Below are 13,640 nucleotides of genomic sequence, written 5' to 3' on the forward strand. Positions count from 1 at the left end.
ACAACAAGATACGTGCCACTGACAACAAGATACGTTCCACTGACAACAAGATGCTTGCCACTGACAACAAGATACGTGTCACTGAAATCAAGATACATGCCACTGACCGCATGATACGTGCCACTAACAACAGGATACGTGCCAGTGACAGCATGATACGTGCCACTGACAACATGATATGTGCCACTGACAACATGATACGTGCCACTGACACCATGATACGTGCCATTGACAACAGGTACATGCCACTGACAACCAGATATGTGCCACTAACAACATGATACATGGCACTGACAACAAGATACGTGCCCCTGACACCATGATACGTGCCATTGACAACAAGATACATTCCACTAACAACAAGACAAGTGCCACTGACACAATAATACGTGCCATTGACAACAAGATACGTGCCACTGATAACAAGATACATGCCACAGAAAACAGGATACATGCCACTGACAACAAGGTACATGCCACTGACAACAAGATACATGCCACTGACAAAATGATACGTGCCAATGACAACAAGATACGTGCCACTGACAACAGGATACGTGCCACTGAAAACCTGATACGTGCCACTGACAACATGATACGTGCCACTGACAACCTGATACGTGCCACTGACAACAAGATACATGTCACTGACAATAAGATTCGTGCATCTGAACACAAGATACGTGCCACTGACAACAAGATACGTTCCACAAACAACAAAAAACGGGCCACGGAAAACATGATACGTGCCATTGAAAAACGTGCCACTGATAGCAAGATCTGTGCCACAGAAAACAGGATACGTGCCACTGACAACAGGATACGTGCCACTGACAACAAGATACATGCCACTGACAACCTGATACGTGCCACTGAGAAGATGATACGTGCCATTGAAAACATGCCACTGATAACAAGATATGTGCCACTGAAAACAGAATACGTGCCACTGTCAACAGGATACGTGCCACTAATAACAAGATACATGCCACTGATAACATGATACGTGCCATGATAACATGATTCGTGCCACAGACAAAATGATACATGCCAGTGACAACATGATACATGCCATTGAAAACAAGATACATCCCACTGAAAACAAGATACATCCCACTGACAAGAAGATATGTGCCGCTGACAACATGATACGTGCCACTGACAACAAGATACGTGCCACTGACAACATGATACGTGTCACTGACAAACGTGCCACTGACAACAAGATACGTGTCACTGACAACACGATTCGTGCATCTGACAGCAAGATACGTGCTACCGACAACAAGATACGTCCCACAAACAACAAAAAACGTGCCACTGAAAACATGATACGTGCCATTGAAAAACGTGCCACTGATAGCAAGATATGTGCCACAGAAAACAGGATACGTACCACTGATAACATGATACGTGCCACTGACAAAAGTGCCACTGATAACATGATACGTGCCACTGACAACAAGATACGTGCCACTGAAAACAAGATTCGTGCCATCGACAACACGATACGTCCCACTGACAACAAGATACGTGCCACTGACAACATGATACGTGCCACTGATAAAAGTGCCACTGATAACATGATTCGTGCCACTGACAACAAGATATGTGCAACTGACAACAAGATACGTCCCACTGACAACAAGATACATCCCACTGACAAACCTGCCAATGATAACAAGATACGTGCCACTTACAACAGGATACATGCCAAAGACAAAATGATACTTGCCACAGACAACATGATACATGCCACTGACAATATGATACGTGCCACTGACAACAAGATACGTGCCACTGAAAACATGATACGTGCTACTGAAAACAAGATACGTGCTACTGATAACAAGATACTTCCCACTGACAACAAGATACGTGCCACTGACAACATGATACGTGCCATTGACAACAAGATACGTTCCACTAATAAAACGATATGTGCCACTGACAAATGTGCCACTGACAACAAGATACGTGTCACTGACAACAAGATACGTGCCACTGACAACAACATACGTGCCACAGACATCAAGATACGTCCAACTGACAACAGGATACGTGCAACTGACAACATGATACATGCCACAGACAAAATGATACATCCCAGTGACAACATCATACATGCCACTGACAACATTATACGTGCCACTGACTACAAGATACGTGCCACTGACAACATGATACATGCCACTGACAACAAGATACATGCCACTGAAAACAAGATACATCCCACTGACAACAAGATACGTGCCACTGACAACATGATACGTGCCACAGACAAAATGATACATGCCAGTGACAACATGATACATGCCACTGACAACATGATATGTGCCACTGACCACAAGATACGTGCAAATGACAACATGATACGTGCTACAGACAAAATGATACATGCCAGTGACAACATCATACATGCCACTGACAACATGATACATGACACTGACAACAAGATACGTGCCACTGACAACATGATACATGCCACTGACAACATGATACATGCCACTGAAAACATGATACATCCCACTGACAACAAGATAAGTGCCACTGACAACATGATACATGCCACTGACTACAAGATACGTGCCACTGACAACATGATACGTGCCACTGAAAAACGTGCCACTGAAAAACGTGCCACTGACAACAAGATACGTGTCGCCGAAAACAAGATACGTACCACTGACAACAAGATGCGTGCCACAGACAACAAGATACGTCCAACTGACAACAAGATACGTGCAACTGACAACGTGGTACGTGCCACTGATAAACGGGCCACTGATAACAAGATATGTGCCACTGACAACAGGATACATGCCACTGACAACAAGAAACGGGCCACTGATAACAAGATACATGCCACTGATAACAATATACGTGCCACTGACAACAAGATACGCGCCACTGAAAACCAGATACGTGCCTCTGACAACCTGATATGTGCCACGGACAACTAGATACGTGCCACTGAAAACAAGATATGTGCCACCGACAACATGATACATGCCACTGACAACATGATACGTGCCACTGACAACAAGATACGTGCCACTGACAACATGATACGTGCCACTGACAAAAGTGCCACTGATAACATGATACGTGCCACTGACAATAAGATACATGCCACTGACAACAAAATACATGCCACCGACAACACGATACGTCCCACTGACAACAAGATACGTCCCACTGACAACATGATATGTGCCACTGACAAAAGTTCCAGTGATAACATGATACGTGCCACTGACAACAAGATATGTGCCACTGACAACAAGATACGTGCCACAGACAACACGATACGTCCCACTGACAACAAGATACTTGCCACTGACAACACGATACGTCCCACTGACAACATGATACGTGCCACTGACAACATGATACATGCAACTGACAAACGTGCCAATGATAACAAGATACGTGCCACTGACAACAGGATACATGCTAAAGACAAAATGACACGTGCCACAGGCAACATGATACATGCCACTGACAATATGATACGTGCTACTGACAACAAGATACGTGTCACTGAAAACATGATACGTGCTATTGACAAAATGATACGTGCCTCTGATAACAAGATACGTGCCACTGACAACATGATACGTGCCATTGACAACAGGATACGTGCCACTGAGAAAACGATATGTGCCACTGACAAATGTGACACTGACAACAAGATACGTGTCGCTGACAACAAGATACGTGCCACTGACAACAAGATACGTGCCACAGACTACAAAATACGTCCAACTGACAACAAGATACGTGCAACTGACAACGTGATACGTGCCACTGACAAACGTGCCACTGATAGCAAGATATGTGCCACTGACAACAGGATACATGCCACTGACAACAAGAAACGGGCCACAGATAACAAGATACATGCCACTGATAACAAGATACGTGGCACTGGTAACAAAATACGTGCAACTGAAAACAGGATATGTGCTGATTATAACAAGATACGTGCCAGTGACAACAAGATACATGCCACTGATAACAAGACACGTGCCACTTACAAAAAGATACGTGGCACTAACATCAAGATACGTGCAACTGATAACAAGATACGTACCACTGATAACAAGATACGTGCCACTGGTAACAAGATACGTGCCACTGACAACAAGATACAAGCCACTGACAACAAGATACATGCCACTGACAACAAGATACATGCCACTGACAACAAGGTACATGCCACTGACAACAAGATACGTGCAACTGACAACAGCATACGTGCCACTGATAACAAGATACGTGCCACTGATAACAAGATACGTGCCACTGACAGCATGATACGTGCCACCGACAACAAGATACGTGCCACTGAGAACAAGATACCTGCCACTGACAACAAGATACGTGCCACTGACAACAAGATACGTTCCACTGACAACAAGATGCTTGCCACTGACAACAAGATACGTGTCACTGAAATCAAGATACATGCCACTGACCGCATGATACGTGCCACTAACAACAGGATACGTGCCAGTGACAGCATGATACGTGCCACTGACAACATGATATGTGCCACTGACAACATGATACGTGCCACTGACACCATGATACGTGCCATTGACAACAGGTACATGCCACTGACAACCAGATATGTGCCACTAACAACATGATACATGGCACTGACAACAAGATACGTGCCCCTGACACCATGATACGTGCCATTGACAACAAGATACATTCCACTAACAACAAGACAAGTGCCACTGACACAATAATACGTGCCATTGACAACAAGATACGTGCCACTGATAACAAGATACATGCCACAGACAACAAAATACGTTCCACTGACACTATGACACGTGCCACTGACAAGATACATGCCACTGACAAAATGATACGTGCCAATGACAACAAGATACGTGCCACTGACAACAGGATACGTGCCACTGAAAACCTGATACGTGCCACTGACAACATGATACGTGCCACTGACAACCTGATACGTGCCACTGACAACAAGATACATGTCACTGACAATAAGATTCGTGCATCTGAACACAAGATACGTGCCACTGACAACAAGATACGTTCCACAAACAACAAAAAACGGGCCACGGAAAACATGATACGTGCTATTGAAAAACGTGCCACTGATAGCAAGATCTGTGCCACAGAAAACAGGATACGTGCCACTGACAACAGGATACGTGCCACTGACAACAAGATACGTCCCACTGACAACATGATATGTGCCACTGACAAAAGTGCCACAGACAACATGATACATGCCACTGACGATATGATACGTTCCACTGACAACAAGATACGTGCCATTGAAAACAGGAAACGTGCTACTGACAAAAAGATACGTGCCACTGATAACAAGATACTTCCCACTGACAACAAGATACGTGCCACTGACAACATGATACGTGCCATTGACAACAAGATACGTGCCACTGAGAAAACGATATGTGCCACTGACAAATGTGCCACTGACAACAAGATACGTGTCGCCGAAAACAAGATACGTACCACTGACAACAAGATACGTGCCACAGACAAGATACGTCCAACTGACAACAAGATACGTGCAACTGACAACGTGGTACGTGCCACTGACAAACGGGCCACTGATAACAAGATATGTGCCACAGACAACAGGATACATGCCACTGACAACAAGAAACGGGCCACTGATAACAAGATACATGCCACTGATAACAATATACGTGCCACTGACAACAAGATACGCGCCACTGAAAACCAGATACGTGCCTCTGACAACCTGATATGTGCCACGGACAACTAGATACGTGCCACTGAAAACAAGATATGTGCCACCGACAACATGATACATGCCACTGACAACATGATACGTGCCACTGACAACAAGATACGTGCCACTGACAACATGATACGTGCCACTGACAAAAGTGCCACTGATAACATGATACGTGCCACTGACAATAAGATACATGCCACTGACAACAAAATACATGCCACCGACAACACGATACGTCCCACTGACAACAAGATACGTCCCACTGACAACATGATATGTGCCACTGACAAAAGTTCCAGTGATAACATGATACGTGCCACTGACAACAAGATATGTGCCACTGACAACAAGATACGTGCCACAGACAACACGATACGTCCCACTGACAACAAGATACTTGCCACTGACAACACGATACGTCCCACTGACAACATGATACGTGCCACTGACAACATGATACATGCAACTGACAAACGTGCCAATGATAACAAGATACGTGCCACTGACAACAGGATACATGCTAAAGACAAAATGACACGTGCCACAGGCAACATGATACATGCCACTGACAATATGATACGTGCTACTGACAACAAGATACGTGTCACTGAAAACATGATACGTGCTATTGACAAAATGATACGTGCCTCTGATAACAAGATACGTGCCACTGACAACATGATACGTGCCATTGACAACAGGATACGTGCCACTGAGAAAACGATATGTCCCACTGACAAATGTGACACTGACAACAAGATACGTGTCGCTGACAACAAGATACGTGCCACTGACAACAAGATACGTGCCACAGACTACAAAATACGTCCAACTGACAACAAGATACGTGCAACTGACAACGTGATACGTGCCACTGACAAACGTGCCACTGATAGCAAGATATGTGCCACTGACAACAGGATACATGCCACTGACAACAATAAACGGGCCACAGATAACAAGATACATGCCACTGATAACAAGATACGTGGCACTGGTAACAAAATACGTGCAACTGAAAACAGGATATGTGCTGATTATAACAAGATACGTGCCAGTGACAACAAGATACATGCCACTGATAACAAGACACGTGCCACTTACAAAAAGATACGTGGCACTAACATCAAGATACGTGCAACTGATAACAAGATACGTGCCACTGATAACAAGATACGTGCCACTGGTAACAAGATACGTGCCACTGACAACAAGATACAAGCCACTGACAACAAGATACATGCCACTGACAACAAGATACATGCCACTGACAACAAGGTACATGCCACTGACAACAAGATACGTGCAACTGACAACAGCATACGTGCCACTGATAACAAGATACGTGCCACTGATAACAAGATACGTGCCACTGACAGCATGATACGTGCCACCGACAACAAGATACGTGCCACTGAGAACAAGATACCTGCCACTGACAACAAGATACGTGCCACTGACAACAAGATACGTTCCACTGACAACAAGATGCTTGCCACTGACAACAAGATACGTGTCACTGAAATCAAGATACATGCCACTGACCGCATGATACGTGCCACTAACAACAGGATACGTGCCAGTGACAGCATGATACGTGCCACTGACAACATGATATGTGCCACTGACAACATGATACGTGCCACTGACACCATGATACGTGCCATTGACAACAGGTACATGCCACTGACAACCAGATATGTGCCACTAACAACATGATACATGGCACTGACAACAAGATACGTGCCCCTGACACCATGATACGTGCCATTGACAACAAGATACATTCCACTAACAACAAGACAAATGCCACTGACACAATAATACGTGCCATTGACAACAAGATACGTGCCACTGATAACAAGATACATGCCACAGACAACAAAATACGTTCCACTGACACTCTGACACGTGCCACTGACAAGATACATGCCACTGACAAAATGATACGTGCCAATGACAACAAGATACGTGCCACTGACAACAGGATACGTGCCACTGAAAACCTGATACGTGCCACTGACAACATGATACGTGCCACTGACAACCTGATACGTGCCACTGACAACAAGATACATGTCACTGACAATAAGATTCGTGCATCTGAACACAAGATACGTGCCACTGACAACAAGATACGTTCCACAAACAACAAAAAACGGGCCACGGAAAACATGATACGTGCTATTGAAAAACGTGCCACTGATAGCAAGATCTGTGCCACAGAAAACAGGATACGTGCCACTGACAACAGGATACGTGCCACTGACAACAAGATACGTCCCACTGACAACATGATATGTGCCACTGACAAAAGTGCCACAGACAACATGATACATGCCACTGACGATATGATACGTTCCACTGACAACAAGATACGTGCCATTGAAAACAGGAAACGTGCTACTGACAAAAAGATACGTGCCACTGATAACAAGATACTTCCCACTGACAACAAGATACGTGCCACTGACAACATGATACGTGCCATTGACAACAAGATACGTGCCACTGAGAAAACGATATGTGCCACTGACAAATGTGCCACTGACAACAAGATACGTGTCGCCGAAAACAAGATACGTACCACTGACAACAAGATACGTGCCACAGACAAGATACGTCCAACTGACAACAAGATACGTGCAACTGACAACGTGGTACGTGCCACTGACAAACGGGCCACTGATAACAAGATATGTGCCACAGACAACAGGATACATGCCACTGACAACAAGAAACGGGCCACTGATAACAAGATACATGCCACTGATAACAATATACGTGCCACTGACAACAAGATACGCGCCACTGAAAACCAGATACGTGCCTCTGACAACCTGATATGTGCCACGGACAACTAGATACGTGCCACTGAAAACAAGATATGTGCCACCGACAACATGATACATGCCACTGACAACATGATACGTGCCACTGACAACAAGATACGTGCCACTGACAACATGATACGTGCCACTGACAAAAGTGCCACTGATAACATGATACGTGCCACTGACAATAAGATACATGCCACTGACAACAAAATACGTGCCACCGACAACACGATACGTCCCACTGACAACAAGATACGTCCCACTGACAACATGATATGTGCCACTGACAAAAGTTCCAGTGATAACATGATACGTGCCACTGACAACAAGATATGTGCCACTGACAACAAAATACGTGCCACCGACAACACGATACGTCCCACTGACAACAAGATACGTCCCACTGACAACATGATATGTGCCACTGACAAAAGTTCCAGTGATAACATGATACGTGCCACTGACAACAAGATACAAGCCACTGACAACAAGATACATGCCACTGACAACAAGATACATGCCACTGACAACAAGGTACATGCCACTGACAACAAGATACGTGCAACTGACAACAGCATACGTGCCACTGACAACAAGATACATGCCACTAACAACAAGATACATACCACTGACAACAAGATACGTGCCACTGATAACAAGATACGTGCCACTGATAACAAGATACGTGCCACTGATAACAAGATACGTGCCACTGACAGCATGATACGTGCCACCGACAACAAGATACGTGCCACTGAGAACAAGATACCTGCCACTGACAACAAGATACGTGCCACTGACAACAAGATACGTTCCACTGACAACAAGATGCTTGCCACTGACAACAAGATACGTGTCACTGAAATCAAGATACATGCCACTGACCGCATGATACGTGCCACTAACAACAGGATACGTGCCAGTGACAGCATGATACGTGCCACTGACAACATGATATGTGCCACTGACAACATGATACGTGCCACTGACACCATGATACGTGCCATTGACAACAGGTACATGCCACTGACAACCAGATATGTGCCACTAACAACATGATACATGGCACTGACAACAAGATACGTGCCCCTGACACCATGATACGTGCCATTGACAACAAGATACATTCCACTAACAACAAGACAAGTGCCACTGACACAATAATACGTGCCATTGACAACAAGATACGTGCCACTGATAACAAGATACATGCCACAGAAAACAGGATACATGCCACTGACAACAAGGTACATGCCACTGACAACAAGATACATGCCACTGACAAAATGATACGTGCCAATGACAACAAGATACGTGCCACTGACAACAGGATACGTGCCACTGAAAACCTGATACGTGCCACTGACAACATGATACGTGCCACTGACAACCTGATACGTGCCACTGACAACAAGATACATGTCACTGACAATAAGATTCGTGCATCTGAACACAAGATACGTGCCACTGACAACAAGATACGTTCCACAAACAACAAAAAACGGGCCACGGAAAACATGATACGTGCCATTGAAAAACGTGCCACTGATAGCAAGATCTGTGCCACAGAAAACAGGATACGTGCCACTGACAACAGGATACGTGCCACTGACAACAAGATACATGCCACTGACAACCTGATACGTGCCACTGAGAAGATGATACGTGCCATTGAAAACATGCCACTGATAACAAGATATGTGCCACTGAAAACAGAATACGTGCCACTGTCAACAGGATACGTGCCACTAATAACAAGATACATGCCACTGATAACATGATACGTGCCATGATAACATGATTCGTGCCACAGACAAAATGATACATGCCAGTGACAACATGATACATGCCATTGAAAACAAGATACATCCCACTGAAAACAAGATACATCCCACTGACAAGAAGATATGTGCCGCTGACAACATGATACGTGCCACTGACAACAAGATACGTGCCACTGACAACATGATACGTGTCACTGACAAACGTGCCACTGACAACAAGATACGTGTCACTGACAACACGATTCGTGCATCTGACAGCAAGATACGTGCTACCGACAACAAGATACGTCCCACAAACAACAAAAAACGTGCCACTGAAAACATGATACGTGCCATTGAAAAACGTGCCACTGATAGCAAGATATGTGCCACAGAAAACAGGATACGTACCACTGATAACATGATACGTGCCACTGACAAAAGTGCCACTGATAACATGATACGTGCCACTGACAACAAGATACGTGCCACTGAAAACAAGATTCGTGCCATCGACAACACGATACGTCCCACTGACAACAAGATACGTGCCACTGACAACATGATACGTGCCACTGATAAAAGTGCCACTGATAACATGATTCGTGCCACTGACAACAAGATATGTGCAACTGACAACAAGATACGTCCCACTGACAACAAGATACATCCCACTGACAAACCTGCCAATGATAACAAGATACGTGCCACTTACAACAGGATACATGCCAAAGACAAAATGATACTTGCCACAGACAACATGATACATGCCACTGACAATATGATACGTGCCACTGACAACAAGATACGTGCCACTGAAAACATGATACGTGCTACTGAAAACAAGATACGTGCTACTGATAACAAGATACTTCCCACTGACAACAAGATACGTGCCACTGACAACATGATACGTGCCATTGACAACAAGATACGTTCCACTAATAAAACGATATGTGCCACTGACAAATGTGCCACTGACAACAAGATACGTGTCACTGACAACAAGATACGTGCCACTGACAACAACATACGTGCCACAGACATCAAGATACGTCCAACTGACAACAGGATACGTGCAACTGACAACATGATACATGCCACAGACAAAATGATACATCCCAGTGACAACATCATACATGCCACTGACAACATTATACGTGCCACTGACTACAAGATACGTGCCACTGACAACATGATACATGCCACTGACAACAAGATACATGCCACTGAAAACAAGATACATCCCACTGACAACAAGATACGTGCCACTGACAACATGATACGTGCCACAGACAAAATGATACATGCCAGTGACAACATGATACATGCCACTGACAACATGATATGTGCCACTGACCACAAGATACGTGCAAATGACAACATGATACGTGCTACAGACAAAATGATACATGCCAGTGACAACATCATACATGCCACTGACAACATGATACATGACACTGACAACAAGATACGTGCCACTGACAACATGATACATGCCACTGACAACATGATACATGCCACTGAAAACATGATACATCCCACTGACAACAAGATAAGTGCCACTGACAACATGATACATGCCACTGACTACAAGATACGTGCCACTGACAACATGATACGTGCCACTGAAAAACGTGCCACTGAAAAACGTGCCACTGACAACAAGATACGTGTCACTGACAACAAGATTCGTGCCACTGACAACAAGATACGTGCCACCGACAACAAGATACGTCCCAATAACAACAAAATACGTGCCACTGAAAACATGATACATGTTATTGAGAAACGTGCCACTGATAGCAAGATATGTGCCACAGAAAACAGGATACGTGCCAATGACAACAGGATACGTGCCACTGGTAGCAAGATATGTGCCACAGAAAACAGGATACATGCCACTGACAACAAGGTACATGCCACTGACAACAAGATACGTGCAACTGACAACAGCATACGTGCCACTGACAACAAGATACATGCCACTAACAACAAGATACATACCACTGACAACAAGATACGTGCCACTGATAACAAGATACGTGCCACTGATAGCAAGATACGTGCCACTGATAACAAGATACGTGCCACTGACAGCATGATACGTGCCACCGACAACAAGATACGTGCCACTCAGAACAAGATACCTGCCACTGACAACAAGATACGTGCCACTGACAACAGGATACGTTCCACTGACAACAAGATGCTTGCCACTGACAACAAGATACGTGTCACTGAAATCAAGATACATGCCACTGACCGCATGATACGTGCCACTAACAACAGGATACGTGCCAGTGACAGCATGATACGTGCCACTGACAACATGATATGTGCCACTGACAACATGATACGTGCCACTGACACCATGATACGTGCCATTGACAACAGGTACATGCCACTGACAACCAGATATGTGCCACTAACAACATGATACATGGCACTGACAACAAGATACGTGCCCCTGACACCATGATACGTGCCATTGACAACAAGATACATTCCACTAACAACAAGACAAGTGCCACTGACACAATAATACGTGCCATTGACAACAAGATACGTGCCACTGATAACAAGATACATGCCACAGACAACAAAATACGTTCCACTGACACTATGACACGTGCCACTGACAAGATACATGCCACTGACAAAATGATACGTGCCAATGACAACAAGATACGTGCCACTGACAACAGGATACGTGCCACTGAAAACCTGATACGTGCCACTGACAACATGATACGTGCCACTGACAACCTGATACGTGCCACTGACAACAAGATACATGTCACTGACAATAAGATTCGTGCATCTGAACACAAGATACGTGCCACTGACAACAAGATACGTTCCACAAACAACAAAAAACGGGCCACGGAAAACATAATACGTGCCATTGAAAAACGTGCCACTGATAGCAAGATCTGTGCCACAGAAAACAGGATACGTGCCACTGACAACAGGATACGTGCCACTGACAACAAGATACATGCCACTGACAACCTGATACGTGCCACTGAGAAGATGATACGTGCCATTGAAAACATGCCACTGATAACAAGATATGTGCCACTGAAAACAGAATACGTGCCACTGTCAACAGGATACGTGCCACTAATAACAAGATACATGCCACTGATAACATGATACGTGCCATGATAACATGATTCGTGCCACAGACAAAATGATACATGCCAGTGACAACATGATACATGCCATTGAAAACAAGATACATGCCACTGAAAACAAGATACA

The 13,640-nt window shown here is 44.6% G+C and overlaps 5 protein-coding genes across 5 annotated transcripts; all 5 read left to right on the top strand.

The window, feature by feature from the left end:
* The first annotated feature begins 277 nt into the window (after positions 1–277).
* On the top strand, positions 278–4,320 carry LOC138361424 (golgin subfamily A member 6-like protein 25). The gene is made up of 4 exons (XM_069320756.1): positions 278–803; positions 1,036–1,371; positions 3,751–4,122; positions 4,316–4,320. The coding sequence occupies exons 1-4, from the start codon at positions 278–280 to the stop codon at positions 4,318–4,320; spliced, it is 1,239 nt and encodes a 412-aa protein (XP_069176857.1).
* Positions 4,321–4,651: 331 nt separating this feature from the next.
* Positions 4,652–7,157, top strand: LOC138361425 (golgin subfamily A member 6-like protein 22). The gene is made up of 3 exons (XM_069320757.1): positions 4,652–5,420; positions 6,321–6,959; positions 7,153–7,157. The coding sequence occupies exons 1-3, from the start codon at positions 4,652–4,654 to the stop codon at positions 7,155–7,157; spliced, it is 1,413 nt and encodes a 470-aa protein (XP_069176858.1).
* Positions 7,158–7,488: 331 nt separating this feature from the next.
* On the top strand, positions 7,489–9,334 carry LOC138361427 (golgin subfamily A member 6-like protein 25). Its single transcript, XM_069320758.1, has 2 exons — positions 7,489–8,257; positions 9,330–9,334. Exons 1-2 carry the CDS (start codon positions 7,489–7,491, stop codon positions 9,332–9,334), a joined length of 774 nt encoding a protein of 257 aa, XP_069176859.1.
* A 331-nt stretch (positions 9,335–9,665) lies between these two features.
* LOC138361428 (golgin subfamily A member 6-like protein 22) lies at positions 9,666–11,116 on the top strand. The gene is made up of 3 exons (XM_069320759.1): positions 9,666–10,191; positions 10,424–10,750; positions 11,094–11,116. Exons 1-3 carry the CDS (start codon positions 9,666–9,668, stop codon positions 11,114–11,116), a joined length of 876 nt encoding a protein of 291 aa, XP_069176860.1.
* A 1,693-nt stretch (positions 11,117–12,809) lies between these two features.
* Positions 12,810–13,532, top strand: LOC138361429 (golgin subfamily A member 6-like protein 22). Its single transcript, XM_069320760.1, has one exon. It carries the CDS (start codon positions 12,810–12,812, stop codon positions 13,530–13,532), a length of 723 nt encoding a protein of 240 aa, XP_069176861.1.
* The last annotated feature ends 108 nt before the right edge of the window (positions 13,533–13,640 follow it).

The sequence above is a fragment of the Procambarus clarkii genome, unplaced genomic scaffold (assembly GCF_040958095.1).
Source record: "Procambarus clarkii isolate CNS0578487 unplaced genomic scaffold, FALCON_Pclarkii_2.0 HiC_scaffold_377, whole genome shotgun sequence".
Classification (NCBI taxonomy): domain Eukaryota; kingdom Metazoa; phylum Arthropoda; class Malacostraca; order Decapoda; family Cambaridae; genus Procambarus; species Procambarus clarkii.